Genomic DNA, 26,472 nt, shown 5'->3' with positions numbered 1-26,472 from the left:
TTGCTGGGTGAGGATCTCGGCCTACTCCACCTGGTTTGAGGCCAATATTCGGGAGCTACGGACATTAGCTAACTGCATGCAAATATGGATGCCTAGCTGGTTAGCTGTGTCGCTCTACCTGGAAAATTGACAGTTCATTGCATCGAAGTAAGTGCATGCCACTCTGGAATAAGGTCTTTTTATTGGCTTTTTGTCTTTCTCTGTTCTCTGTTGAACCATGGATATACTCAAACTATTTTGCATTCTCTCCACACTTTTTTCATGTCTCTCAGTTCCTTGCGTTACTTCATGTGCAATCAAACAAAATGGCCTTGCTTATTTAGGCAGTAAAACAGACAAAGTCTATTCAAATGATCGAGACTCTGCCTCTTTAATGATATTACGGACTTTTGGGTTAATGCCTGACAGATTTTCCATCATTCCGGTTCTGCTGTCATGTTTTATTATGAGAAAGCTCATTAATATTATTGCATTACCCAACAAACTGCATACAACTGTATTGGTAAAACATTACTGTAGTACCTCAGCTGTGCTCTGTCGGGCCTTAATTATATTACTGCTTATGATCTCTGGTAATGTTCATGTCCACCCTGGCCCTTCTTCTGATGTTCTTTCTGGTGTTGTTTTCCCTACAGATCATGTGGCCTCAAATAACATATGCTTTGATGATTTTTGTAGTCGCCTTAACCTTGGGTTTTTGCATGTAAACGCAAGAAGCATATTACCTAAACTGGACCAGCTTAAAGTATGGGTTGAGAGTTCTAACCCTGACGTTTTAGTAATTACTGAGACATGGTTGCGTTACTCTATTCTCTATCCTGACCTGTATCTTTCTGGTTACAACCTGTTTCGGCAGGATAGGTCATCTAAGGGTGGGGGGGGTGGCAATTTTCACTAAAGAATATCTTCAATGTAGTATAGCCCTGGCAAAGTCTATACCCAAACAGTATGATCTACTTCTTAACATGAAATTATCAAACAGTTTTTCTTTATCTGTGGCTGGCTGCTATCGCCCTCCATCTGCACCAGCATGTACCCTAGAGGCCTTGAGCAATGCTCTTGTGCCTTTCACTAGGTCCGAGTTGATCATACTTGGTGATCTAAACTGGGACATGCTTAAACCCCCTGAGAAAGTTGTACAACAATTTAATTGCTTAAACCTTCATCAAATCATAAACCTACCTACTAGATATAACCCAAAAGGTTGTGACAACGCCACATTGATAGATGTTGTGTTTACAAACGCCCACACATGTACCTATCGGTGTTTTTGCAATGATCTCAGCGACCACTGTTTCATTGCCTGTGTTAGAAAATAACTTTCTGTCAAACAACCTGTCGTAGTCGCTACTAAACGTATTCTGAAAAATTTTGATGCTCAAGCCTTCTTACATGATTTGAATCATGTAAGTTGGTATAGAGTCAGTCTGATTCCTACAGTGAATGATGCATGGTTGTTGTTTAAAGATCTTTTAACTGCTGTAATCAACAAACATGCCCCAAACAAAAAGATGCGTATAAAAAACCGCAACAGCCCGTGGATAAATCGTGATCTAGTGGTTCTGCTTCAGCAAAAAAATACAGCCTGGCGCAGAGCACGCAAGACACACTCTGTTAAAGACAACATTTTATTTCGTCAAATCAGGAACAAGGCCACACAAGCGGTGAGGAGGCTAAAGCTGGCTTTTTAAAAAAACAGCTCACACTTTGTGGTGCGAATCCAAAAGCATTTTGGAATACGGTAAAAAAAAACTTGAAAATAAACCCCGGACCATACCATTGTCCCTGAAATTGGATGACACAGTTGTCACTAATAAAACTCCATGGCTAAAGCTTTCAATCACCACTTCATAAATGCTGGCTTTGTTTCAAAGACATTAAACCCTATTTCTACAGCCCTGCAGCCTCTAATACCTGCAACCTTTAGCACCTCCTCACAGTTTTTCCATCCGGCCTGTTTTAGTGGGGGAAGTCTTGAAGGAACTGACTGCTCTGGACCCCAATAAAGCAGCTGGGTCAGATGATCTTGCTGCTTTTTTTATTCAAATTGCTGCCCTGTCATTGCGGCTCCACTTACAGCCCTCATTAACCTCTCCCTCTATACAGCTGAGATTCCACCTGCTTGGAAAGAAGCGGTTGTGCTTCCTCTCTATAAGGGCGGTGATCAGGCTGACCTGAATAATTACAGGCCAATTTCCATCTTACCATGTGTGTCTAAAATTCTGGAAAACCTTGTCAATAAACAATTAATCAATTATCTTAATGTGAACGGTATCATCTCCGGGGCACAGTCTGGCTTCTGATCAGGGTATGGTTGTGTTACAGCTACCACTAAAGTGCTTAATGACATTACATCTGCATTAGATAACAATCAAAACTGTGCTGCTATATTCATTGATCTTGCAAAAGCTTTTGACTCGGTGGAGCACAACACACTTATCCACAGACTCCGCAGCATTGGTGTCACTGATCACTCACTTGTTTGGTTCTCAAATGATCTTTCTCAACGTGTTCAATGTGTAAGATTTGAAAACCTTTTCTCCCATTCTCTCCCAGTCACCAGGGGTGTCCCACAAGGCTCCATCCTTGGTCCCACACTTTTCTCAATTTATATTAATAACATTCCCCAGGCAGTTGGTAATTCACTCATTCACTTATATGCCGATGATACAATCCTTTATGCCAGGGGTGGCCAACCAGTCAGAGACCGAGAGCCACATTTTTTTACTGTGTTACCTCAAAGAGCCACATCATACACATGGGCACACATGAACATCACCCATCCCTTCCTCTTACACACACACACACACACACACACACACCTCTGCTCAGCCAGATTTATTGTAAATGTCACACACCTACATAATGGCAGAAATTGACTCGTACAGTTCTAAGACCACAGGACAGTCATTTTCAACAGTGAACATTGTGTGCACACACAAACTCTGTTTAACCAAGTCCACAAACAAAAATATAATAATTTACAATAGTGTTTTTCTTTTACTATGCATGTTACTTAGTGGGACTTTTGGCATTCCTTGCCTTAAACAATCCCCTTCAAATCTGCCTCATATTCCGTTGTTGCCACACAACAATTCTTTCACGTGTGTCAGTCAGAACAGATTTATGCTTTGATTTCACGTGAAAACACATACTTTGGTTTTTTTATGTGCGTGTTCACTTCGCTTAAGTTCAATACGGTATTTTCGTCAAATGCGCATGTGCGTGAGATGAATATACCGCAGGGGTGGGCAATTAATTTTTACAAGGGGCCACATGAGAAACCTGAATTGTGTCAGAGGGCCACACCAACGATAATATTTTAGGGATGCACCGAAATGAAAATTCAATTCAAAAGGCAATGAAATCCATAATTTTGTGTGTTATGCCTTTTGCCTCGGCACCATCACTGGAAAACTTTTCTGCCTCTTCAAAAACGCCCTCTACAGACGGAGTGCGCATGCTCGGATTGACTTTACTTTTCTGCGCCGCGTTCTTCTCATATTTAGAAGGCAATCGGGATGTTTGGATTTCAGGTGATAAATTAAACTTGGAGAAACTCTTTGCAGATACACCCCCTCTTGAAATTTTAGCATTGCATGTTTTGAAAATCGCTCTCCGCACACCGCAGACATGTTGCTCTTATCCAGATAACATTACAATTGTGTTTCTGCCGTGTTGTTTTGGTGATTTAGGTATTTCTGAAAATTCTCTGTGCATCCCTGTAATTTATGATTGGCCGTAGTTTCCCAGTAGGGGCAAGCTCATTTAAGTCTTAAAAATACCGTATTGAACTTAAGCGAAGCGAACACGCACATTAAAAAACAAACACAAACTTCGATATGAACATAAGAGCCGCATGAAACCAGCCAAAGAGACAACTCGCGAGCCGCTGGTTGGCCACCCCTGCTTTATGCCATGGGTCCCTCCCCTGATGCTGTTCAAGCTACCCTGCAACATAGCTTTCACCAACTACAGCAGTCTTTTACACAACTCAAACTCACTCTCAATACCTCTAAAACAAAAAGCATGTGGTTTTGCTGTAGGGGTACTACGCCTCCTCCTGCTCTTAACATCACCACCTGCAAGGGGGATATTTTAGAACCAGTCACTGCTTATAACTACTTGGGCATCTGGTTGGAAACTTCACTTTCTTTCTCTATCCACATATCAAAGCTGCAATCTAAGGTCAAAACCAAGCTTGGTTTCTTTTACAGAAACCGCTCTTCCTTCACCACTTCTGCCAAAATTATTCTTATTCAAATGACCATTCTACCCATGTTAGATTATGGAGACACTATATATAGGGTTGCTTGCAAGTCCACTCTATCAAAACTTGATGCTCTTTACCATTCTGCTATCAGGTTTGCCACAAATGCTCCTTTCAATACACACCACTGTGCTTTATATTCATCTGATAACTGGCCCTCCCTTCACAATCGCCATACAATTCACTGGTTCACCATCATTTACAAGACCCTGCTCGGCCACTCACCTCCTTACTTGGGTCACTTGCTGCAGCTAAAGCCTGTCACATATAACACCCGATCCTCACTTCATTTTCAATTAAGCATTCCTAAAACCAACTCTGCGTTTGGTCTTGCATCTTTTCAATCTGCTGCCGCTCGCGACTGGAATGCTTTGCAAAATACCCTCAAACTGGAAAAATTCATTCCAATTTCAACCTTTAAAAATATATCATATTTGTTCACGGATATATGCAGTTGTTTTTCTCCATAATTTTGTTTTAAAATGTATTTATGTAATTGTTAATTTTGTATGTTTTTTCTTTTGTTTTTTTGTATTTATTTTAGCCCTACTTCCCTTTCCCTAAGTGGTTATTCCACTTGTCAGGCCGCCATTGTAAATAAGAACCTGTTCTTAATGACTTGCCTGTAAAAATAAAGGTTAAATAAAAAATAAAATAAAATATTATATTACACTGCACTGTACTACACATTACTATATTATATTACACTGTACTGTACCACAAATTACTATATTATATTACACTGCACTGTACCACACATTACTATATTACATTACACTGTACTGAATTACACATTACTATATTATATTACACTGCACTGTACCACACATTAATATATTACATTGCACTGTACCACACATTACTATATTACATTACACTGTACTGAATTACACATTACTATATTATATTACACTGCACTGTACGACACATTACTATTAGATTACACGGCACTGTATTACACATTACTATATTATATTACACTGCACTGTACCACACATTACTATATTACATGGCACTGTATTACACATTACTATATTATATTACACTGTACTGTATTACACATTACTATATTATATTACACTGTACTGTACCGCACATTACTATATTATATTACACTGCACTGTACCACACATTACTATATTACATTACACTGCACTGTACCACACATTACTATATTACATTACACTGTACTGAATTACACATTACTATATTATATTACACTGCACTGTATTACACATTACTATATTATATTACACTGCACTGTATTACACGTTACTATATTATATTACACTGTACCACACATTACTATATTATATTACACTGTACTGTACCACACATTACTATATTATATTACACTGCACTGTACCACACATTACTATATTATATTACACTGCACTGTATTACACATTACTATATTATATTACACTGTACTGTACCACACATTACTATATTATATTACACTGCACTGTATTACACATTACTATATTATATTACACTGCACTGTACCACACATTACTATATTATATTACACTGTACTGTACCATCCTACACAATAACCACAAACACCCTTTTCTCTCTCTCTCTCTCTCTCTCACACACACACACACACACACACACACACACACACACACACACACACACACACACACACTTTAATCACACTATATCGGGTTATAATTTATTATTAATACAGCTCGCTGAGAATGAACGCGCGTGCTCTCCGGTTACACATACCGTATCCGCGCGCGATTAACGGGGAATAATAAAGTAACACACACATACACACATAAACACACTGACACTTACCGAAATACACTGTCTTCTCACACCCAGGACACTTGGACGCCATGTAAAAATATGTTTGTGTGTGAAAATATAAGAAGACAAAAAGAGCGCTACTGTTCTATTGATACAAAGAGACAGTGTGGTGACCACGCCCAGCCAGTGACGTCACACCCAAACCTGTCCACTTTGCCGTGCACTGTAAGAAATATATTTTGTAACACTGACTGTAAAGAGAATCATTAATAATAATAATTTGTTAAATGTTTGAGTGATACACAATAGATTTTTTCATTAATTTTAATAATTTGATGTGGAGCAACCATCTCATGCAGGGACCCTCACCCGATGCCCATTGTGCGCACCTACAAGCATGTGTTCACTGTGCGTCAATGGCAGTAAAAATATTAGAAAGACGGCTGAGAGTGGGACCAGACAGACAGGAGAACTGCATCTCTCATACAGTGTGTACACACAGTGGTCCAGTTCAGGGTGTGCTTACGAATGCTGGGTTTATTGGCCTCTGTCATTTCTGTTGTACTTCTGGGACTTCTCATGATGAGGGATTTTCAGCAATGGGTTGCACTGAGAGAGAGAGAGAGAGAGCTGTGAGAGAGAGAGAGCTGTGAGAGAGAGAGAGAGCTGTGAGAGAGAGAGAGCTGTGAGAGAGAGAGAGCTGTGAGAGAGAGAGAGCTGTGAGAGAGAGAGAGCTGTGAGAGAGAGAGAGCTGTGAGAGAGAGAGAGAGCTGTGAGAGAGAGAGAGAGAGAGAGAGAGAGCTGTGAGAGAGAGAGAGCTGTGAGAGAGAGAGAGCTGTGAGAGAGAGAGAGAGAGAGAGAGAGAGAGAGAGAGAGAGAGAGAGAGAGAGAGAGAGAGCTGTGAGAGAGAGAGAGAGAGAGAGAGCTGTGAGAGAGAGAGAGAGCTGTGAGAGAGAGAGAGAGAGCTGTGAGAGAGAGAGAGAGCTGTGAGAGAGAGAGAGAGAGAGAGAGAGAGAGAGAGAGAGAGAGAGAGAGAGAGAGAGAGAGAGAGAGAGAGAGAGAGAGAGAGCTGTGAGAGAGAGAGAGAGCTGTGAGAGAGAGAGAGCTGTGAGAGAGAGAGAGCTGTGAGAGAGAGAGAGAGAGAGAGAGAGAGAGAGAGAGCTGTGAGAGAGAGAGAGAGAGAGAGCTGTGAGAGAGAGAGAGCTGTGAGAGAGAGAGAGAGCTGTGAGAGAGAGAGAGCTGTGAGAGAGAGAGAGCTGTGAGAGAGAGAGAGCTGTGAGAGAGAGAGAGCTGTGAGAGAGAGAGAGAGCTGTGAGAGAGAGAGAGCTGTGAGAGAGAGAGAGAGAGAGAGCTGTGAGAGAGAGAGAGAGAGAGAGCTGTGAGAGAGAGAGAGCTGTGAGAGAGAGAGAGAGAGAGCTGTGAGAGAGAGAGAGCTGTGAGAGAGAGAGAGCTGTGAGAGAGAGAGAGCTGTGAGAGAGAGAGAGAGAGAGCTGTGAGAGAGAGAGAGAGAGAGAGAGAGAGAGAGAGCTGTGAGAGAGAGAGAGAGAGAGAGCTGTGAGAGAGAGAGAGAGCTGTGAGAGAGAGAGAGCTGTGAGAGAGAGAGAGCTGTGAGAGAGAGAGAGCTGTGAGAGAGAGAGAGCTGTGAGAGAGAGAGAGCTGTGAGAGAGAGAGAGAGCTGTGAGAGAGAGAGAGAGAGCTGTGAGAGAGAGAGAGCTGTGAGAGAGAGAGAGCTGTGAGAGAGAGAGAGAGAGCTGTGAGAGAGAGAGAGAGAGCTGTGAGAGAGAGAGAGCTGTGAGAGAGAGAGAGAGCTGTGAGAGAGAGAGAGCTGTGAGAGAGAGAGAGCTGTGAGAGAGAGAGAGAGCTGTGAGAGAGAGAGAGAGCTGTGAGAGAGAGAGAGAGAGAGAGCTGTGAGAGAGAGAGAGCTGTGAGAGAGAGAGAGAGAGAGAGCTGTGAGAGAGAGAGAGCTGTGAGAGAGAGAGAGAGAGAGAGAGAGCTGTGAGAGAGAGAGAGCTGTGAGAGAGAGAGAGAGCTGTGAGAGAGAGCTGTGAGAGAGAGAGAGAGAGAGAGCTGTGAGAGAGAGAGAGCTGTGAGAGAGAGAGAGAGAGAGCTGTGAGAGAGAGAGAGCTGTGAGAGAGAGAGAGAGAGAGCTGTGAGAGAGAGAGAGAGAGAGAGCTGTGAGAGAGAGAGAGCTGTGAGAGAGAGAGAGCTGTGAGAGAGAGAGAGAGAGAGAGAGAGAGAGCTGTGAGAGAGAGAGAGAGCTGTGAGAGAGAGAGAGAGAGAGAGAGAGCTGTGAGAGAGAGAGAGCTGTGAGAGAGAGAGAGCTGTGAGAGAGAGAGAGAGAGAGAGAGAGAGAGAGAGAGAGAGAGAGAGAGAGAGCTGTGAGAGAGAGAGAGAGAGAGAGAGAGAGAGAGAGCTGTGAGAGAGAGAGAGCTGTGAGAGAGAGAGAGAGAGAGAGAGAGAGCTGTGAGAGAGAGAGAGCTGTGAGAGAGAGAGAGCTGTGAGAGAGAGAGAAGGTTGGATGATGTGGAGATAGTGAAACAAGATGTAGATAAGATTAGTAAGGAGGAAGTGAGAGTAGCGATTACGAGGATGAAGAATGGAAAGTCAGTTGGACCAGATGACATATCAATAGAAGCATAGAGCTGTTTGGGAGAGATGCAGTGGAGTTTTTAACCAGATTGTTTAACAGGATTTTGGAAGGTGAGAAGATGCCTGAGGAATGGAGAAGGAGTGTGCTGGTACTGATCGTTAAGAATAAGGGAGATGTGCAGACCTGCAGTAACTACAGGGGAATTAAGTTGATCAGTCACACCATAAAGTTATGGGAAAGAGTAGTGGAAGCCAGGCTGAGAGAAGAGGTGACCATCTGTGAGCAACAGTATGGTTTCATGCCGAGGAAGAGCACCACAAACTCATTATTTGCTTCGAGGATGTTGATGGAAAAGTATAGAGAAGGTCAGAAGAAGCTGCATTGTGTATTTGTGGATTTAGAGAAAGCGTACGACAGGGTGGAGAGAGGAGTTGGGGTATTTTATGAGGAAGTCTGGTGTGTCAGAGAAGTATGTGAGGGTGGTGCAGGACAAGTATGAGGACAGTGTGACAGCAGTGAAGTGTGCAGTAGGAACAACAGACTGGTTCAAGGTGGAGGTTGGACTGCATCAAGGATCAGCTCTGACCCCTTTTCTGTTTGCAGTGGTGATGGATAGGTTGACGGACGAGGTCAGACAGGAGTCTCCGTGGACTATGATGTTTGTGGATGATATTGTGATTTGTGGTGAGAGTAGGGAGCAGGTGAAGAAGAGCCTGGAGAGGTGGAGGTACACGCTGGAGAGAAGGGGAATGAAAGTCAGTAGGAGTAAGACAGAGTACATGTGTGTGAATGAGAGGGAGGGCAGTGGAGTGATGCGGTTGCAGGGAGAAGAGGTGGAGAAGGTGGAAGAGTTCAGGTACCTGGGGTCAACATCCCTACTTTCCCTCATTCAAAAGAATTCCAACTTAGTGCTGAAAATGAGTAGCAGAGAAGACAGGTTAGACTCACTCTCAGCTTGAAAATGCTTATAAACATACTGGAAATGTTCGCTGACAAAGTAAGTATGTATGAATAACATGTAAGTATGAATAACATTTTTGAAATGTATCAGTCAGGATTTCGGCCTCATCATAGCACAGAGACGGCGCTAGTTAAGGTGGTAAATGACCTGTTATTGGCCTCTGATCAGGGTTTTGTCTCCTTACTTGTTTTGCTCGACCTTAGTGCAGCTTTTGACACCATTGATCACACTATACTACTTGCTAGACTTGAGAACGTTGTAGGAATAAAGGGAACAGCTCTCTCTTGGCTCAGGTCTTATTTGACTGATCGCTATCAGTTTGTGGATGTAAATGGTGAGTTCTCCACACTCTATGAGGTAAAGTTTGGTATTCCTCAAGGATCTGTCTTAGGCCCACTGCTTTTCTCTTTATATATGCTGCCTCTTGGTGAAATCATTCATAAACATGGGATTCGCTTCCATTGCTATGCTGATGACACACAGCTGTATATTTCAGCAAAGCCAGATGAGAGAGATCAGCTTAACAATGTTGAGAAGTGTGTAAAGGACATTAGACAGTGGATGCTTAATAACTTTCTTCTGCTCAACTCAGATAAGATGGAAGTACTTTTACTAGGACCACATGCAGCTAGAAGTAAACTTTCCGATTACGTAGCATCTCTAGATGGTGTTTCTGTTTCAGCATGTACGGCTGTCAAAGACCTTGGTGTGATTATTGACCCGAGTCTTTCCTTTGAGTCTCACGTGAATAATATCACCAGGATCTCCTTCTTTCACCTTAGAAATATTGCTAAAATTAGAAATATGATGTCGTTACAGGATGCAGAAAAACTAGTTCATGCTTTTGTTACTTCTAGATTAGACTACTGTAACGCTTTTGTAACAGGTATAGAAAATACACTGTTAAATATAAGAATTCACACAAAATTGTATTTATCTCATATGGTTACCTGATGTAAAAATGAGCGCTTCCCCTTTAAGAGTTGTGATGCCACATGTGATTTAACTTCCTCTGCTGCTCCCTCCTCTTCCCTTTTGTAATGTTATCTTGTGGAAGAGAATGAAAAGGGCATTTCCATCTAAAGAGGCTGCTTATTTGTTTCATGTGTCAGAAATAAAAATGCTCCTGGAGAAGAATCAAAGCCTGCTGTCCTGTATCTGATTCAGTAAAATCACAACGCAGAGTCCAGTTATTCCACCGGTGTCGCCGGCTGCATGTAAAGTTTGGCGTCGCGAGTCACCGGTTACACGTGGTGCCGTGAACCCTTCGGATTTCACGCGATCGGCTGCTTATCGATCGCCGGAGCTGCTGCTTTGGCGGACTACAGGTGAACTGCGCATTGATTCACGTACATTTGGGGGTGTGTTTCAACAATCGCGGTGACTTCAGCTCGTTTCGTCTCGTCACCCGTTTTCATCTCGTCTTCTGTCTACTACTTAGTGCCCTTAAGACTGTATTGAACGAACGCTGCTTCACGTGAGGTGAGATTACACGTTTGGGGACTTTATATGTGCAGTTTTCTACTTTATTATTTGTGAGTTTATTACATATGTGAAGCATTTGTTTATTTTCTCGCAAGTTTGTTGTTTTGATGCTCTATTTACTTTCTTAACTGCAGATTTTCATTTTACTGTGTTTTCTGGTTATGCTGGAAAATGTTTGAAGACACAATGAGTCAGGATAATTTTAGCCCCGTGAAACGACCTAATGCTGTGTTTTCAGTAGGTAGGGGTAGTGGGGTTGCTGAATATTGTGCTAAGACAGTATCTGAAACTTCACCCAGATGTTTTGGGAGGGGTCGAGTAGTCTTTAATTCAGATATTGACAATGTACACATGCCTGATTCAGCTATTGGTGCTTCTGTGAGCCCAACTGCCTGTTCTACCCCATTTACACGACCAAATGCTGATACTATCGCTCCTGAGTCTTTAGGGAGTATTATTTCTGATTTGGCACAGAAAATTGGTGAGAGCATTTCAGCCAATCTCAGTTTAGCACAACAGCACAGCCAAGAGCAGTCAAAGTCATGTGTGCAGTGTTCAAATGAATGTGTTGATGCTTCTAAATTGAAAGTCATTATCCAACATGATGTCACACCTCCCCCATTCTTTAGAGGTGATCGAAGTGATTTGTTTACTGTGCATGAATGGGAAGACATGATGTACAGTTATTTGAACAGTAAGAAATGCACTGATGACGCTGAGGCCTATGATTTAATTTTGGGTAGATTAGCAGGGAAAGCAAGGGATATAGTCAAAGTGTCTTTGCGCAGTGCCCCAGGGCGAACCACTACAGTGCCCTCTAGCACAATTTTGATATTCTGAAGCGCAACTTCAGTGAGTTGATGTATTCAAACATGCCTATGGCTGACTTTTATAACACCCTTCCTAAGGCAAATGAGAGTCCAATGGACTACTGGATACGGCTTAATAAGGCTATCGATGTGGCTGATGAGTGCTTGCGTAGGCGCAACAAGTGCGTTGAGGACCCTGCGGCTGAAGCTGTTATGATGTTTGTCTCTCACTGTCCGGATCCTAGTCTTGCTTTGTCTCTTCAGTTCAAACCTGCTGAACAATGGAGTGCTACCGAGATACAGGAGCGTTTGGACTGCCATCGCAGGAACATGAAAAGAGATTCCGCTAGGAGCCCTCGCTACACACCTGGGTCTGCTTGCCATCAGAACACTGTGACTGTATGTGACGATCCTATACCTAGTTCCACCAAACAGCCTGAACTCTCATCCGGCAGTCACAATATTCAGACGCTCAGCTCAATCCCAACGCTGCTCCTTTCTCTCCCAATACTAATGTGCAGCATCTGGTTGGTATGATGGATAAAGTCCTATCATTATGCACTGCTTCACTGTCATTGTCTAACACTGCATGTCCCAACAGATCCTCAGATTTTAAGTCCAACGTGAGCCAGGCATGTAGAGTGTGTCAGTCCAAAGAGCACACCACATATACTCACTGTATGCGTCAGAGACTTTGTCGTAACTGCCTCAAGCCTGGACACTTTAAGAGTAGTTGCCCCATGGCAGCGAACCTAGAACAACCTTCTCCTAGCACTCAGTTAAACTAGAAAGCCCATGCATGGAGGGGTTAGCATGGGCAGTGGCATATTTCCCTGAAAGCCGAGTCAGACCCACAAGAGATTTTTGTAAATAGTTGCAAACTGCTGCCTCCCAATAAAACAGTGCTGTTTGTAGGTTCTCAGAAAATTGATGGAGCAAGTGATCTGTTCTATGCTCCTGTGACTGTTCATGGCTTGTCGGTACTGAATGGCTTGCTAGATTCTGGTAGTATGGCTTGCACTCTAAGTTCAGAAGGTGAATCCAAGTTACGTACTGATGGTGTCCTCCCACAACCTTCAGTAATTCCAGATAATGTGGTCTTAGTTGGCTGCGGCCTTACTACCAAGTCAAGTGTGCTTATGACCTGAAATCAAAGTTTACGATTTTGAATTCACTGTACCTACCTTAGTAGTGCCTGGTCAGAAGGACGAATTCATTATCGGCAGTAATGTCATCAAATGCATGCTTCAAAAGATGAAAGCTGAAAAGAAGTACTGGGAGCTCATCTCCTGCCAAAACAGTAACTCAGAGTGTGAAGAGTTTCTTGAGCTGTTGACTGGTACTTCCGTTGGTCTGGTTCCACTCAACCCGATAAACTTGGATCAGTGAAGCTTTGTCAGGCAGTCACTTTACTTCCAAAGTGTGAGCACCTTGTATGGGGAAAGTTACCAGCAAACACACCTATTTCACCGGTAGCACCGTCATCATTGAACCCACTACTTCACGTTCAGCACCTCGCAATGTTCTTGTTGGACGAGTGGTGTCTCCGATGTGGGGTGATCGTTGGGTCCCGATGAAGATTTTAAATACTACCCAGTCTCCAATTACTCTGAGGCGTAATACAAAGCTGGCTGACGTTTCTCCTTGTTTGGCAGTAGAGGATGTTACCATTGCACAAGGTGTGTGCAGACCTCTTGATACAACTGATTCAGCTTTGCCCAAACCAGTTCCACCCATTGACCCTGAGCAGCTTCTGCACAAGTATGGGTTGAATGATATTGATATTGATGGATGCAAGGTTTCAGAGTCATGGAAGAAGGAGCTGACAAATCTCATCGTGTCTTACCGCGATGTTTTCTCCAGAGGCAGACTTGATTGTGGAGAAGCATCAGACTTTGTCCACAGAATTCATTTGTGTGATGATCGTCCGTTTCGCTTACCTTACCGCCGAATCCCTCCGGCCCATTACCAGAAGTTGAGAGAGGCCCTATCTGAAATGGAAGAGAAAGGCATTATTAGCAAATCCATCAGCGAATACGCATCTCCTCTGGTCATGGTCTGGAAGAAGGATGGATCTCTTAGAATCTGTACCGACTTTCGCTGGCTTAACGCAAAGACGATCAAGGACGCTCATCCTTTGCCCCATCAGGCGGATTGCCTGGCTGCTCTTGGTGGAAATTTTCTCTTCAGCTCTGTAGATTTAACATCAGGATTTTACAACATCCCGCTTCATGTGGCTGACCGACATTACACAGCATTCACAACGCCCATGGGGTTATATGAATATAACCGTCTCCCTCAGGGTCTGTGTAACAGTCCGGCATCCTTTATGCGGATGATGCTTAGCATTTTGGAGATCTTAATTTTCAAGTTTGCTTTGCTATCTTGACGATTTACTGATTTTTGCCCGTTCTGAGCTGGAGGCCTTGCAGCGCTTGGAAGTGGTATTTTCGCGGTTGAGGGCTAGTAATTTGAAGCTGTCCCAGAAAAGTGTCACTTTCTCAGACGCTCAATCAAGTTTTTGGGCCATGTAATCAGTGGTTCTGGAATTTCCGTGACGAAGACAAGGTGGCAATCATTTCCGCCTTTCAGAAAAAGGATCTGATGAAAGATGATGGCTTAACACCTTCGCAGAAGAAAGTGAGATCATTTCTGGGCATGGTCCTCTATTACCAAAGCTTCATTCCTGGGTGTTCAAGGATCGCAAAACCATTGTTCAATCTGACGGCTGGTCAAAAACGGACTGTGAAAGGTGTAAGTGGTCCGAATCGATCTGGCACTTACCGTGTGCTGTCTCCCCAAGATTGGACTCCTGCCTGTGATGCCGCCTTTGCGGAGTTAAAAAGATCTCTTGTTGAAAGTGTGGTGCTTGCTCACCCTGACTTTGAGCGCCATTCATTCTTTGCACTGATGCGTCTCTAGACGGCTTGGGCGCAGTACTTTCTCAAGTTCCCACTGGTGAGGATAAAGCGCGTCCAATAGCCTTTGCCAGCAAGTCTTTGAGCCGCAGCCAAGCCAATTACCCTGCGCATAGGCTAGAATTTTTGGCGCTCAAATGGTCCATATGTGACAAGTTCAGCCACTGGCTTAAAGGTCACGAGTTCACTGTATGGACTGATAACAACCCGCTTACATACATCATGACGAAACCTAAACTGGATGCATGCGAGCAGCGCTGGGTTTCGAAACTGGCCCCGTACAACTTCCAGATCAAGTACGTCCCGGGAAGGTTAAATGTAGTGGCGGATGCGCTCAGTCGTGACCCGCTCAGAAGCCAGTGAGCCAACGACTCCTGTCCGAGCCTTACTCTGAATTGCTGAAACATGTGCACAATGTGCAGGATGATTCTGTGCAGAATGCATTTCATCTTACATGCCAGCCACAGATCCTTGACACCGGGTTCAATCAGAGCTCTGAAAAGGACATCTCCATGGCTGCTGAGGATGTGTCTTCCATCTTGTCGTCTTGTGGTGATTGGGATTTAGGGGCTGTATCCAGAGCAACGTCTTTGGCCGATCACTTGAGTTCATTGGTTCCTGACTGCCACGACAACATTCATGCCTTTTCGTTGCCTGAACTGCAGATTCAGCAGCATGAAGACAAGGTTATTTCAAGGGTAGCCTTCTATGTTAGTAGGAAACGCAGACCTTCCAGGCGTGAGCGTATGAGTGAGGATTTGCGTGTTCTGAGATTCTTGAGACAGTGGGACAAACTCTTTTTGCTTAATGACATCCTGTACAGAGCCGTCAAAGATCCCTGTACTAAGAGAAAGAAGTTTCAGTTTGCCATGCCTGATTCCCTGAAACAACAAGCTCTTGCTGGTGTTCATGACCTGGCCGGTCACCAAGGTCAACCACGTACCCTGTCTTTAGTCCGCCAGAGGTTCTATTGGCCTGGCATGGAACGAGATGTACGTGATTATGTCAAGACTTGTACCGCTGTGTCCTAAGTAAGACTCCAGAGCCGGCAGCCAGAGCACCATTGAGAGTATCAAAACCTTTGCCCCATTGGAGCTTGTTTGTATTGATTTCTGGGCCGCTGAAGACAGGCACAATAAATCGGTGGATGTCTTGGTAATCACGGATCATTTCACCAAGCTAGCTCACGCTTTTCCTTGTCGGAACCAATCTGCAAAGAGCGTTGCCAAGAAACTCTGGGATGGCTTCTTCTGCATTTATGGCTTTCCCCAACGTATTCATTCCGACCAGGGAGCCAATTTTGAGAGTGAGCTGATAGCGGAGCTCCTTCATCTTGCCGGTGTGGACAAGTCACGAACTTCCCCGTACCATCCAATGGGGAATGGTGGCGCTGAGAGGTTTAACAGAACATTGGGGAGCATGCTGAGATCCCTTCCTCCTGAATCAAAACAGAAGTGGCCACAGTTAGTGCAAACGATGACATTTGTATATAACTGTACTACCCATGAGACAACTGGATTTGCTCCGTTTTATTTGATGTTCGGGAGGGTGCCGAGATTACCTGTTGACCTGATGTTTCGAAGTGTCCTTCGTGATGAGTCTACCTGTAATTACCATGATTATGTCCAATCTCTTGTCGGAGATCTACAGTCTGCTATGGTGCTGGCTCAAAAGAACTCTACTGCAGAACAAAAACATCAATCTGATCAATACAATAAGAGAGTTAAAGGTCTTCCCTTGTCAGTTGGTGATCAGGTCCTCCTTGCTAACAAAGGCTGCAGAGGAAAAGAAAGCTTGCCGATAAGTGGGAGCCCACCATGTATTCTGTTGTCTCCTCCAACCCGACCCTGCACATCTATAAAATCCGTGACAGATCTGGTCGTGAGAGAGTGGTGCATCGAAATCTGTTGTTACCAGTTAATTTTCTCCCTATGCCGACTGCTGATTTTGAATCTTCTGTTTGTGGAAGTGTTTGTGTTGATCATTGTTCCACTCCTTCTCAATCTGTATGTGGTCTGGTTGAGTCTACAATACCATTAACTGATGATTTGTCACATGTGGAGTCTCTCTCTGTCATCTCTCACATGGCTGTTTGTGATGATGATCCTGTTGCTACATGGGTCTCATCTCATTGCTCTCAACCTATTTCTGAAGCATGTGATGATGTATCAGTTGTTAACTTTGACACTGTAACTGATGCCTCTTTCTCTAATGTTCCTGTTTCCAATGAATTACATGACCCAGTGGTTCACCCTGATACTGCCAATCATTATTTTACCAGGTTTGGTAGGGTAATTAGACCCGTTCGCAGATTAATTGAGTCCATGGTTCAATTGGAAACCATACTTGGTATGGAGCCTGGATCTCCTGTTATTCATGTTTAGGTCTGTATTTTTCATTGCGTTGCCTATGATGATGATGTTTACTATATGTTATGTTTAAAACTATATGTTTAAGCAGATGGTCTGAGTGTTTCAAAGTGTAATGGGCACTTTGTCTATGCCTACAACATGTGTGGAGGTTTGGCCAATCTCTTTCACGTTTGTATCCTATGGTTGGGTAACTTTCTACGTTGATGTCTGCATTTTTTTTTCCTGTCATGTAGGCCGAGTGATTCTTATGACCAGTGCTTTGTGTTTACCTTCATATTTTGTGTAAATTCTGGGGGGTGAGTGTAACAGGTATAGAAAATACACTGTTAAATATAAGAATTCACACAAAATTGTATTTATCTCATATGGTTACCTGATGTAAAAATGAGCGCTTCCCCTTTAAGAGTTGTGATGCCACATGTGATTTAACTTCCTCTGCTGCTCCCTCCTTTTCCCTTTTGTAATGTTATCTTGTGGAAGAGAATGAAAAGGGCATTTCCATCTAAAGAGGCTGCTTATTTGTTTCATGTGTCAGGTGTCAGAAATAAAAATGCTCCTGGAGAAGAATCAAAGCCTGCTGTCCTGTATCTGATTCAGTAAAGTCACAACGCAGAGTCCAGTTATTCCACCGGTGTCGCCGGCTGCATGTAAAGTTTGGCGTCGCGAGTCACCGGTTACACTTTACTGTCTGGGTCTGCTAATAAGTGCATAAATAAGCTTCAGTTAGTCCAGAATGCAGCAGCAAGGGTCCTCACTAGATCTAGGAAATATGACCACATCAGCCCTGTTTTAATCATCTACACTGCTCCCAATCAAATCTCGCATTGATTATAAAATATTACTACTGACGTATAAAGCACTTAACGGTCTCGCACCGCAGTATCTGAGTGAACTTCTGTACCAGTATGATCCTCCACGCCTACTTAGATCAAAAGGTGCTGGCTATCTGTTGGTTCCTCAAATAATGAAGACTACAGCAGGGGGCAGATCTTTCTCTTATAAAACCCACAGTTATGGAACAGCCTTCCAATCAGTGTTCGGGACTCAGACACAGTCTCAGTGTTCAAGTCGAGGTTGAAAACTTATTTATTTAGTCAAGCCTTTTATCAGTAGATTTTTCTTAGGTAAAGGCACAGATCTGGAGGGAACATGGATATAGAGTGTTTGGTGAACTGGTATATTTGTATGCTGTCGTCCCTCACATTCACGTTCACTCAGGTTTGTTGACGGTGGTGTGGTGGGTCGTCTCTTATCCCAGAGATCCCTCATGTCTGTGTTACCTTCTGGTTCTCCCTTTTAGTTATGCTGCCATAGCGAGTCTTGCGAGTCAAACTGCACAGTGACATTAACTTTCATACACCAATAGTTACACTTAATAATCCATATCCTTCTCTTCCCGTCACCCTCTCTCTCTCTCTCTCTCTCTCTCTCTCTCTCTCTCTCTCTCTCTCTCTCTCTCTCTTCGGTCGAGTTAAACATGCTCCTGAGGCTCCAGTGACCACTGTTCCTGCCCCTCTCCTCTCCATTGATCTTCACACTTCTGTGCAGCTTGGGACGGTCTCTCATCAACACCTTGGGTGGTTCCATATAATTCCGGAGTAGAACGGGTGCTTTGAGGACGGATTGGACTGTAGTTGGTGTCGGTGGTCTGCTGCACTGACTCGGGAGTGCAGTTCACTTCTGATCATCATCACTGTACCCCGCAACTTTGTATATCTGCTTCAAATGGACATTTGGTGCAACCCAGATGAGGATGGGTTCCCTCTTGAGTCTGGTTCCTCTCAAGGTTTCTTCCTTATGCCATCTCGGGGAGTTTTTCCTTGCCACAGTTGCTCATCAGGGACAAACATACTTACAAAGAACATATTTACATTTAATCACCACATTATCTGTGTAAAGCTGCTTTGAGACAATGTTCATTGTTAAAAGCGCTATACAAATAAAAATGAATTGAATTGAAATTGAAAGTCTAGTCACACAAATCTATCCTAGTGATGCAGACTGAGTGAAGTGGCAGAAGGACTCACACAGACACACCCCTGTCTGAAAGAACCTCTGTCCTTCAAACACACTTACGGATGGAAACAGAGACTTAAAAGGAAGATGTGTAACTTTTGCACATAGCTGAAGAGCTGATGATCAGTACTATGAAAAGGAAGTCTAGATGGACGTGCACCCTGCATAGATCATACAGAAACCCAGGGGAGCCAAGTCTAACCATCTAAACCATCTCTACCTTTCAATGAGACCCCAGAGACCATAGAGCATTTGCCCTCTAGTCTGAGGTAAAAAAGGAACAATATCAAATCAATTATTCATTATTCATAACAAAGCGTTATTCATAATAAGGATCAAAATAAAGTTAGCAAATATGCGTAAAGCTAAATCATATGCTTTGCTTATTACACATCATCTATCTTTTTCACACACACACACATATATTACACACACACCAGGTATATATTCCCCAGTCAATCTTCTTCTTCTTATTCTTCCTCTTCTTCCTCTTCTTCTTCTTCTTTCAGCTGTTAGGGGTCTCCCATTAGGTACAGGTCATTTTCAGATGTGGGTCAGTACGTGTATGTTTGTTTTCTTTAATTTATAAAAAGCACATTTTGTTTTAATTGAGTAAACACAAATAAAAGTAGATACCTAACAGTTTTGAATAATGTTTAACAATTATCTTTATGACCAACATTGGAGGTTCAAGTCTCTTTTGCACTGTTACAAAAAAATGGAACCGACCCCAGAGTTCATTTTTATTTTTTTATAAAGAGAAAGATTGCACTTAAATATCTCATCTTATACGTGGGAGAAGCAGTGCATGACTCAAATCAATTCAATTCATTTTAACACAGCTTTACACAGATGATGTGGAGATAAAAATGCAGATGTTCTTTATAAGTGTAAGTTTGTCCCTGATGAACAAGTCGGTGGAGACTGTGGTGAAGGAAAAACTCCCTGAGATGCAGAAGGAAGAAACATTGAGAGGAACCAGACTCAAGAGGGAACCTCATCCTCATCTGGGTTCCACCGAATGTCCATTTATTACAGATAAACGATGTTGAGGTGCAGTGATGGAGATCAGAGCAAACTGTAGTCCTGAGTCAGTGTAGCAGAATGTAGATATTAACTACTGTCCAAATCCTCAAAGCTCCTGATCTTACTCCAGAATTTCATGGATCTCCAGGGCATTGATAAGAAGACCAGGACAGAGTTGGCAGATCCGAGGAGAGGAGCAGGAACGGTGATCACTGGAACCTCAGGAGCATGTTTAACTCGACTCCAGCAAGACTCGCTCTGACAGCAGACAGAAAAAGGGAGAAGTAGAAGGTATCAAAGACATGAGAGATATAAAGAACAATTTTACAGATTCTTTATCACTACATTATCTACTATGTTCATTGTTATTTAAAATCACAATCGCACAAATAACACTGTTTACCTGAAGAGTGTGAAAGTATCAAAAATGGCAGTAAAAAGCTTCCAAACCAGAGACAACGCTCTTCTTCATAATGTGGCAGTTCCCTTTCCAAATGTAAATAAAAATTCAGCAGAGTTGAGATCAGGAGTAAAAGGAGATGGAGAGTCGCTGATCTTCTGACACTGCATATGCTGGACTGACACTTTGCTCAGTAAAAGAAAGGAATGTGAGGTAATGAATTAAAAGTCTTTAAATGGAAACCCAGCATACAGAGGAGGAACGAATTCTTTGATGTGTATGGCAGCTTTAATCTAACAGAAAGAGAAATCATATCAAAAATCCAGAAAAAGAACATTAAAGAAAGGTTCTAAATTAATTTGTATTTGATGGAGTGAAAACACACACCCATTATTTCTGTACCTTCAAGAAAGTTCTCCTAATATCAACTCATTATGTGTATAAAAGACACCAGTCACAGAATCAACCTCTTCCATTCAAACCTCTCCTCCACCATGGGTGAGACCAAAGAGCTGCCAGAGGACGTCAGGAACGAGATTGTAGACCTGCACAAGGCTGGAATGGGCTACAAGAACATCAGCAAGAAGCTTATTGAGAAAGAGACCACTGTTGGACTGATAGATGGAAGAGGTTAAAAGCACAGTTTTTATTGATTTGTTCAGGGTTTTTTTGCAGCATGTTCATATTTCTAACTTGTATCATTTTGACAGGAGATTTTTTTATGGAGAGCAAAATATTTTAAGTTCTTTAAAGTTTAAATTGATTTATTCTGAAATAATTTTCCTGTCTGTTTTATTCATATTTATGTTGAAAAACATTGTTTTAGTGTGTTCAGTAAATGTTTATCCTGTTCGGCCCGTGAGCTGAAGTGTGTTTTGAGTTTTGGCCCCTGCAGTAGCACGAGCTAAAAGCTGGTCCCTTTATAGCAAAGTCCGCATAAAACATAAAACCACTCTGTTTGTGTTTGTGTAACATCTAACCCTAAACCTAATACTGTTTACTTGCAGTTTTTCTTTAACTGGGTGGATTCAGTTTTAGGGGGCGTGGCCGACGTGAGCTCCTCCTCTACATGTGGGAACACAAGTACACGCACACACACCGTGGGAAACAGAGAGAGAGATGAATAGCTCAGAGAAGATACAGGATCAGTAGAACTTCGTACAGACACAGACAGAGTAAGCGCGCGCACGAGAGATGAACCACACAGGGCACCCTGACCATTGTGATGATGACCTCTGGGTTCGTGAAGGTTCTCCCACCACCTCCATGCTCATGTTCTCCGCCGGGGTTCTCGGGAACGCGGCTGCGCTCGTGCTGCTGGAGGTCCGGCGCAGGAGGAGGACGCAAAGCGCGCGAGGTCAGCGCTCTTCCTGCCAGCTGTTCCAGGTGTTGCTCACCGCTCTGCTCGTCACCGACCTGCTGGGCACGTGCTCGGTCAGCCCGCTGGTAATCGCGGCGTACACGCGGAACGAGTCTGTGCGCGCGCTGGGCGGAAGCGTGGACGCGTGCCAGCACTTCGGCTTCTCCATGACGTTCTTCAGCCTGGTGACGCTCGCGCTGTTGCAGTGCATGGCGCTCGAGCGGTGTCTCTCCATCGCTGCGCCTTACTTCTACGAGAGACACCTGAGCGCGCGCTGCGGCTACCTGGCGCTCGCGCTGGTGTACGTGTCGGGCGCGCTCTTCTGCCTCGCGCCGGTCTTTAACTACAGCGCCTATGTGCAGTACTGTCCCGGGACGTGGTGTTTCGTGGACATCCTGTCCTCACAGCACGCGCACCTCGTCTACAAGAACCTGTACGCGTCCTGCCTGCTCCTCATGATCGCGTGCACTGTGCTGTGCAACGTCTGCGTCATCTACCACCTCGTGCTCATGTACCGGAGGCGCGAGCTGCACCGGGGCTCCGCGCGCAGGTTCAGAGCCTCCACGCGCTCACTGGCGGAGGAGCTCGAGCACCTGGTCCTGCTCGCTTTCATGACCATCACCTTCCTCATCTGCTCACTTCCGCTCGTGGTGAGTTTCATTCACTCCTTCTTTATGTTTAGAGATTTTCTGAGAGACTGAGGGGGTGAACATGTGATCTTGGAGCAGAGAACATGATGGTGTTTAGATGTGTTTAGATTTTGTATGTGCATGATGGTGGTGGTGGGTGTGGGAGTGATGGTGGTGGTTGTGGTTGTGGGAGTGATGGTGGTGGGGGTGATGGGGGGGTGGTGGTGAGGTTTTGGGAGTGATGGTGGTAGTTGTGGGAGTGATGGTGAGGTTGTGGGAGTGGTGGTGAGGTTGTGGGAGTGGTGGTGAGGTTGTGGGAGTGGTGGTGAGGTTGTGGGAGTGGTGGTGAGGTTGTGGAAGTGGTGGTGAGGTTGTGGGGTGATGGTGAGGTTGTGGGAGTGATGGTGAGGTTGTGGGAGTGATGGTGGTGGATGTGGGAGTGATGGTTGTCGGGGTGATGGTGAGGTTGTGGGAGTGATGGTGAGGTTGTGGGGTGATGGCGAGGATGTGGGGGTGGTGGTGAGGTTGTGGGAGTGATGGTGGTGGTTGTAGGAGTGATTGTTGTCGGGGTGATGGTGAGGTTGTGGGGTGATGGTAAGGATGTAGGGGTGGTGGTGAGGTTGTGGGAGAGATGGTGAGGTTGTGGGAGTGATGGTGGTGGATGTGGGAGTGATGGTTGTCGGAGTGATGGTGAGGTTGTGGGAGTGGTGGTGAGGTTGTGGGGTGATGGTGAGGTTGTGGGAGTGATGGTGGTGGATGTGGGAGTGATGGTTGTCGGGGTGATGGTGAGGTTGTGGGAGTGATGGTGGTTGTGGGGTGATGGCGAGGATGTGGGGGTGGTGGTGAGGTTGTGGGAGTGATTGTTGTCGGGGTGATGGTGAGGTTGTGGAGTGATGGTGGTGGATGTGGGAGTGATGGTGAGGTTGTGGGGAGATGGTGGTGGTTGTGGAGGTGATGGTAGTGGATGTTGGAGTGATGGTTGGGGGTGATGGTGAGGTTGTGAAAGTGATGGTGAGGTTGTGGAGAGATGGTGAGGTTGTGGGAGTGGTGGTGAGGTTGTGGGAGTAATGGTGAGGTTGTGGGGTGGTGGTGAGGTTGTGGGGTGATGGTGAGGTTGTGGGAGTGATGGTGGTGGATGTGGGAGTGATGGTTGTGGGGTGATGGTGAGGTGGAAGTGATGGTGAGGATGTGAGGGTGGTGGGAGTGATGGTGGTGGTTGTAGGAGTGATGGTTGTCGGGGTGATGGTGAGGTTGTGGGGATGATGGTGAGGTTGTGGGGTGATGGTGAGGATGTAGGGGTGGTGAGGTTGTGATAGAGATGGTGGTGGTTGTGGGGTGATGGTGTGGTTGTGGGAGTGATGGTGAGGTTGTGGGAGTGATGGTTGTCGGGGTGTTGGTAAGGTTGTGGGAGAGATGGTGGTGGTTGTGGGGAGATGGTGGTGGTTGTGGGGTGATGGTGAGGTTGTAGGAGTGATGGTGAGGTTGTGGGGTGATGGTGAGGTTGTGGGGTGATGGTGAGGTTGTGGGAGTGATGGTGAGGTTGTGGGAGAGATAGTGGTGGGAGTGATGGTGGTGAGGTTGTGGGGTGATGGTGAGGTTGTAGGAGTGATGGTGAGGTTGTGGGGTGATGGTGAGGTTGTGGGGTGATGGTGAGGTTGTGGGGTGATGGTGAGGTTGTGGGGTGATGGTGAGGTTGTGGGAGTGATGGTGAGGTTGTGGGAGTGATGGTGGTTGTGGGAGTGATGGTGGTGGTTGTGGGAGTGATGGTGGTGGTTGTGGGAGTGATGGTGGTGGTTGTGGGAGTGATGGTAAGGTTGTTTATTATTTGGGTTAAACACTGGACAGGAAATATCTTTCTGCCACAGCCCACTTTCCTGAGAATCATTTTCTGTTGCTTGTAATGTTTCCACATGTGGGAGTGATGGTTGTCGGGGTGATGGTGAGGTTGTGGGGAGATGGTGAGGTTGTGGGAGTGATGGTGAGGTTGTTGGAGAGATGGGGTGGGCGTGATGGTGAGGTTGTGGGAGTGATGGTGGTGGTTGTGGGGTGATGGTGGTGGTTGTGGGGTGATGGTGGTGGTTGTGGGAGTGATGGTGGTGGTTGTGGGAGTGATGGTGAGGTTGTGCGTGTGTGCGTGTGTGTGTGTGTGTGTGTGTGTGTATATGCATGCATGCATGTGTGTGTGTGTAGGTCTGTGTTGGGGGTATGTGTGTGTGGACATGTATGTCTATGTGGAGGTGTGTTTGTGAAGGTGTGTGTGGGAGGTTATGTATGTGTGTGGCTATGTATGTCTGTGTGTGAGTGTGTGCGTGGTTTATGTGTTTGTAGGCGTCTGTGTGTTTGTGGGTATGTGTATGTGTAGGTATGTGTGTGTATGTGTGTGTAGGTGTGTGTGTGTGTGTGTGTGTGCATGCGTTTGTGTGTGGGTATGTGTATGTGTATGTGTATGTGTATGTGTATGTGTGCATGCGTTTGTGTGTAGGCATGTGTATGTGTGCATGCGTTTGTGTGTAGGTATGTGTGTGTAGGCATGTGTGTCTGTGTGTATGCGTTTGTGTGTGGGTATGTGTGTGTAGGTATATGTGTCTGTGTGTATTTGAGTGCATGCGTTTGTGTGTGTGCACAGCACAAACACATTACACTCATATCTAATCTCTCTCTCTCTCTCTCTCTCTCTCTTTCTCTCTCTCTCTCTCTTGTTCTTCTTCTTCTCCTCTTTCTCTCCTCCCTCTCCCACTCTTTCTCTGTACAGATCCGTGTGTATATCAGCTCTTTCACAGCGGACCACACTCTGGACCTGACTGCTCTTCTGCTGCTCTCCATGAACCCGATACTCGACCCCTGGGTTTTTATTCTGCTCAGCCCCCCTGTGCCCCGCCTCCTCTGGGGGGCAGTGTGTAAGGTCCTGAGGCCACGCCCCCTGGATAACAAGGTCCCCCTATCAGTCTGCACACACACACAGACCATCCCCGTGCAGACATGAGACACTTCAGGACATTTACAGAAAGAACACATTTATACGCACACACAGACTGCTGAGTGCTACAGGAGTGTGTGTGTGTGTGGTGTGTGTGTGTGTGTGTGTGTTTGATGGACTCAGTATGTGGATCACACTGTGTGAAGTTGAGAAGCTCTATGTATGAAGTTTGAGTTTTGTGGAAACAGTGACATCATCATTGTCTCCTGATGACATCATTAAGGTTCTGAAGAGACCAGGTGCTGAATGTTCCTGACTCTGTGGAGAAGTAAACAAGCAAATAACACATTAAACAAACACACAAGCTGACAGGCACTAAGGGACTTTGGAAACTTCTGAAGATAGTTTGAAGCACATTCCAGGTGAAGACCTCGTGAGTGTGATGTGTGAATGCCTCAGGTTTGTAAAGCAGCATTAAAGCTAAATGGAGCTACTTTGTGTAAAATATAAAACATATTCTGGGTTCTTTACCACGTTTTTCTTTATCACGGAATTCCAAGGTTTTCTTTCATAGTTTAGATGTTAGTATTATAGATGTAGATGAATAGATTTTTCAGTATTAATGTACAATGTTGAGAATAATATAAATAAGGGAAAACCCACTAAAGGAGAAGCTGAATTCAAACTTCTGACTGGTGCTGTAGATGTCAGGTGTTTGTGAAGCAGCTGTGATGTCAGTGATTGTGTTCTCACACTTGTGACACAGGCTTGAGTGGGCGGAGCTGAGTGATACTGAATGAGACTGTTGGGGTTTGATGTTGTAGGAATCGAATTGTGTGTTTATTTATGATTGTATAAATGGTTTTAATGAAAGACTCTGTGCCGTGTTTATTATTGTTCAAGTAAAGTTTTATATTAAAAGTGTAAATGTGAATAAAAACTTCACAGCATATTACAAACA

General features: G+C 44.5%; 2 protein-coding genes across 4 annotated transcripts in view; one reads left to right on the top strand and one right to left on the bottom strand.

Moving 5' to 3' along the window:
- The window catches only part of crip2l (cysteine-rich protein 2-like), a 12,179-nt gene extending 5,979 nt beyond the window's left edge, over positions 1 to 6,200 (bottom strand). For both annotated transcript variants that reach the window (XM_046836436.1, XM_046836435.1), the window contains exon 1: positions 6,077 to 6,200. In XM_046836436.1, coding sequence (XP_046692392.1) covers positions 6,077 to 6,119 — 43 coding nt within the window. In that variant the 5' untranslated portion in view covers positions 6,120 to 6,200. The remainder of the gene's footprint in view (positions 1 to 6,076) is intronic.
- ptger2b (prostaglandin E receptor 2b (subtype EP2)) overlaps positions 1 to 26,472 on the top strand; it is a 26,839-nt gene extending 367 nt beyond the window's left edge. Inside the window, exons 1-3 of one of the 2 annotated variants that reach the window (XM_046836425.1) lie at positions 1 to 147; positions 21,638 to 22,615; positions 25,347 to 26,472. The exon at positions 1 to 147 is cut by the window's left edge and continues 367 nt beyond it. In XM_046836425.1, coding sequence (XP_046692381.1) covers positions 21,800 to 22,615; positions 25,347 to 25,577 — 1,047 coding nt within the window. In that variant the 5' untranslated portion in view covers positions 1 to 147; positions 21,638 to 21,799 and the 3' untranslated portion in view covers positions 25,578 to 26,472. Of the gene's footprint in view, positions 148 to 21,612; positions 22,616 to 25,346 lie in introns of both variants that reach the window. The other variant, XM_046836426.1, reaches the window with a different exon arrangement.

The sequence above is a fragment of the Silurus meridionalis genome, chromosome 23, assembly GCF_014805685.1.
Source record: "Silurus meridionalis isolate SWU-2019-XX chromosome 23, ASM1480568v1, whole genome shotgun sequence".
Classification (NCBI taxonomy): Eukaryota; Metazoa; Chordata; class Actinopteri; order Siluriformes; family Siluridae; genus Silurus; species Silurus meridionalis.
This window is presented reverse-complemented; position numbering and strand designations above follow the sequence as displayed.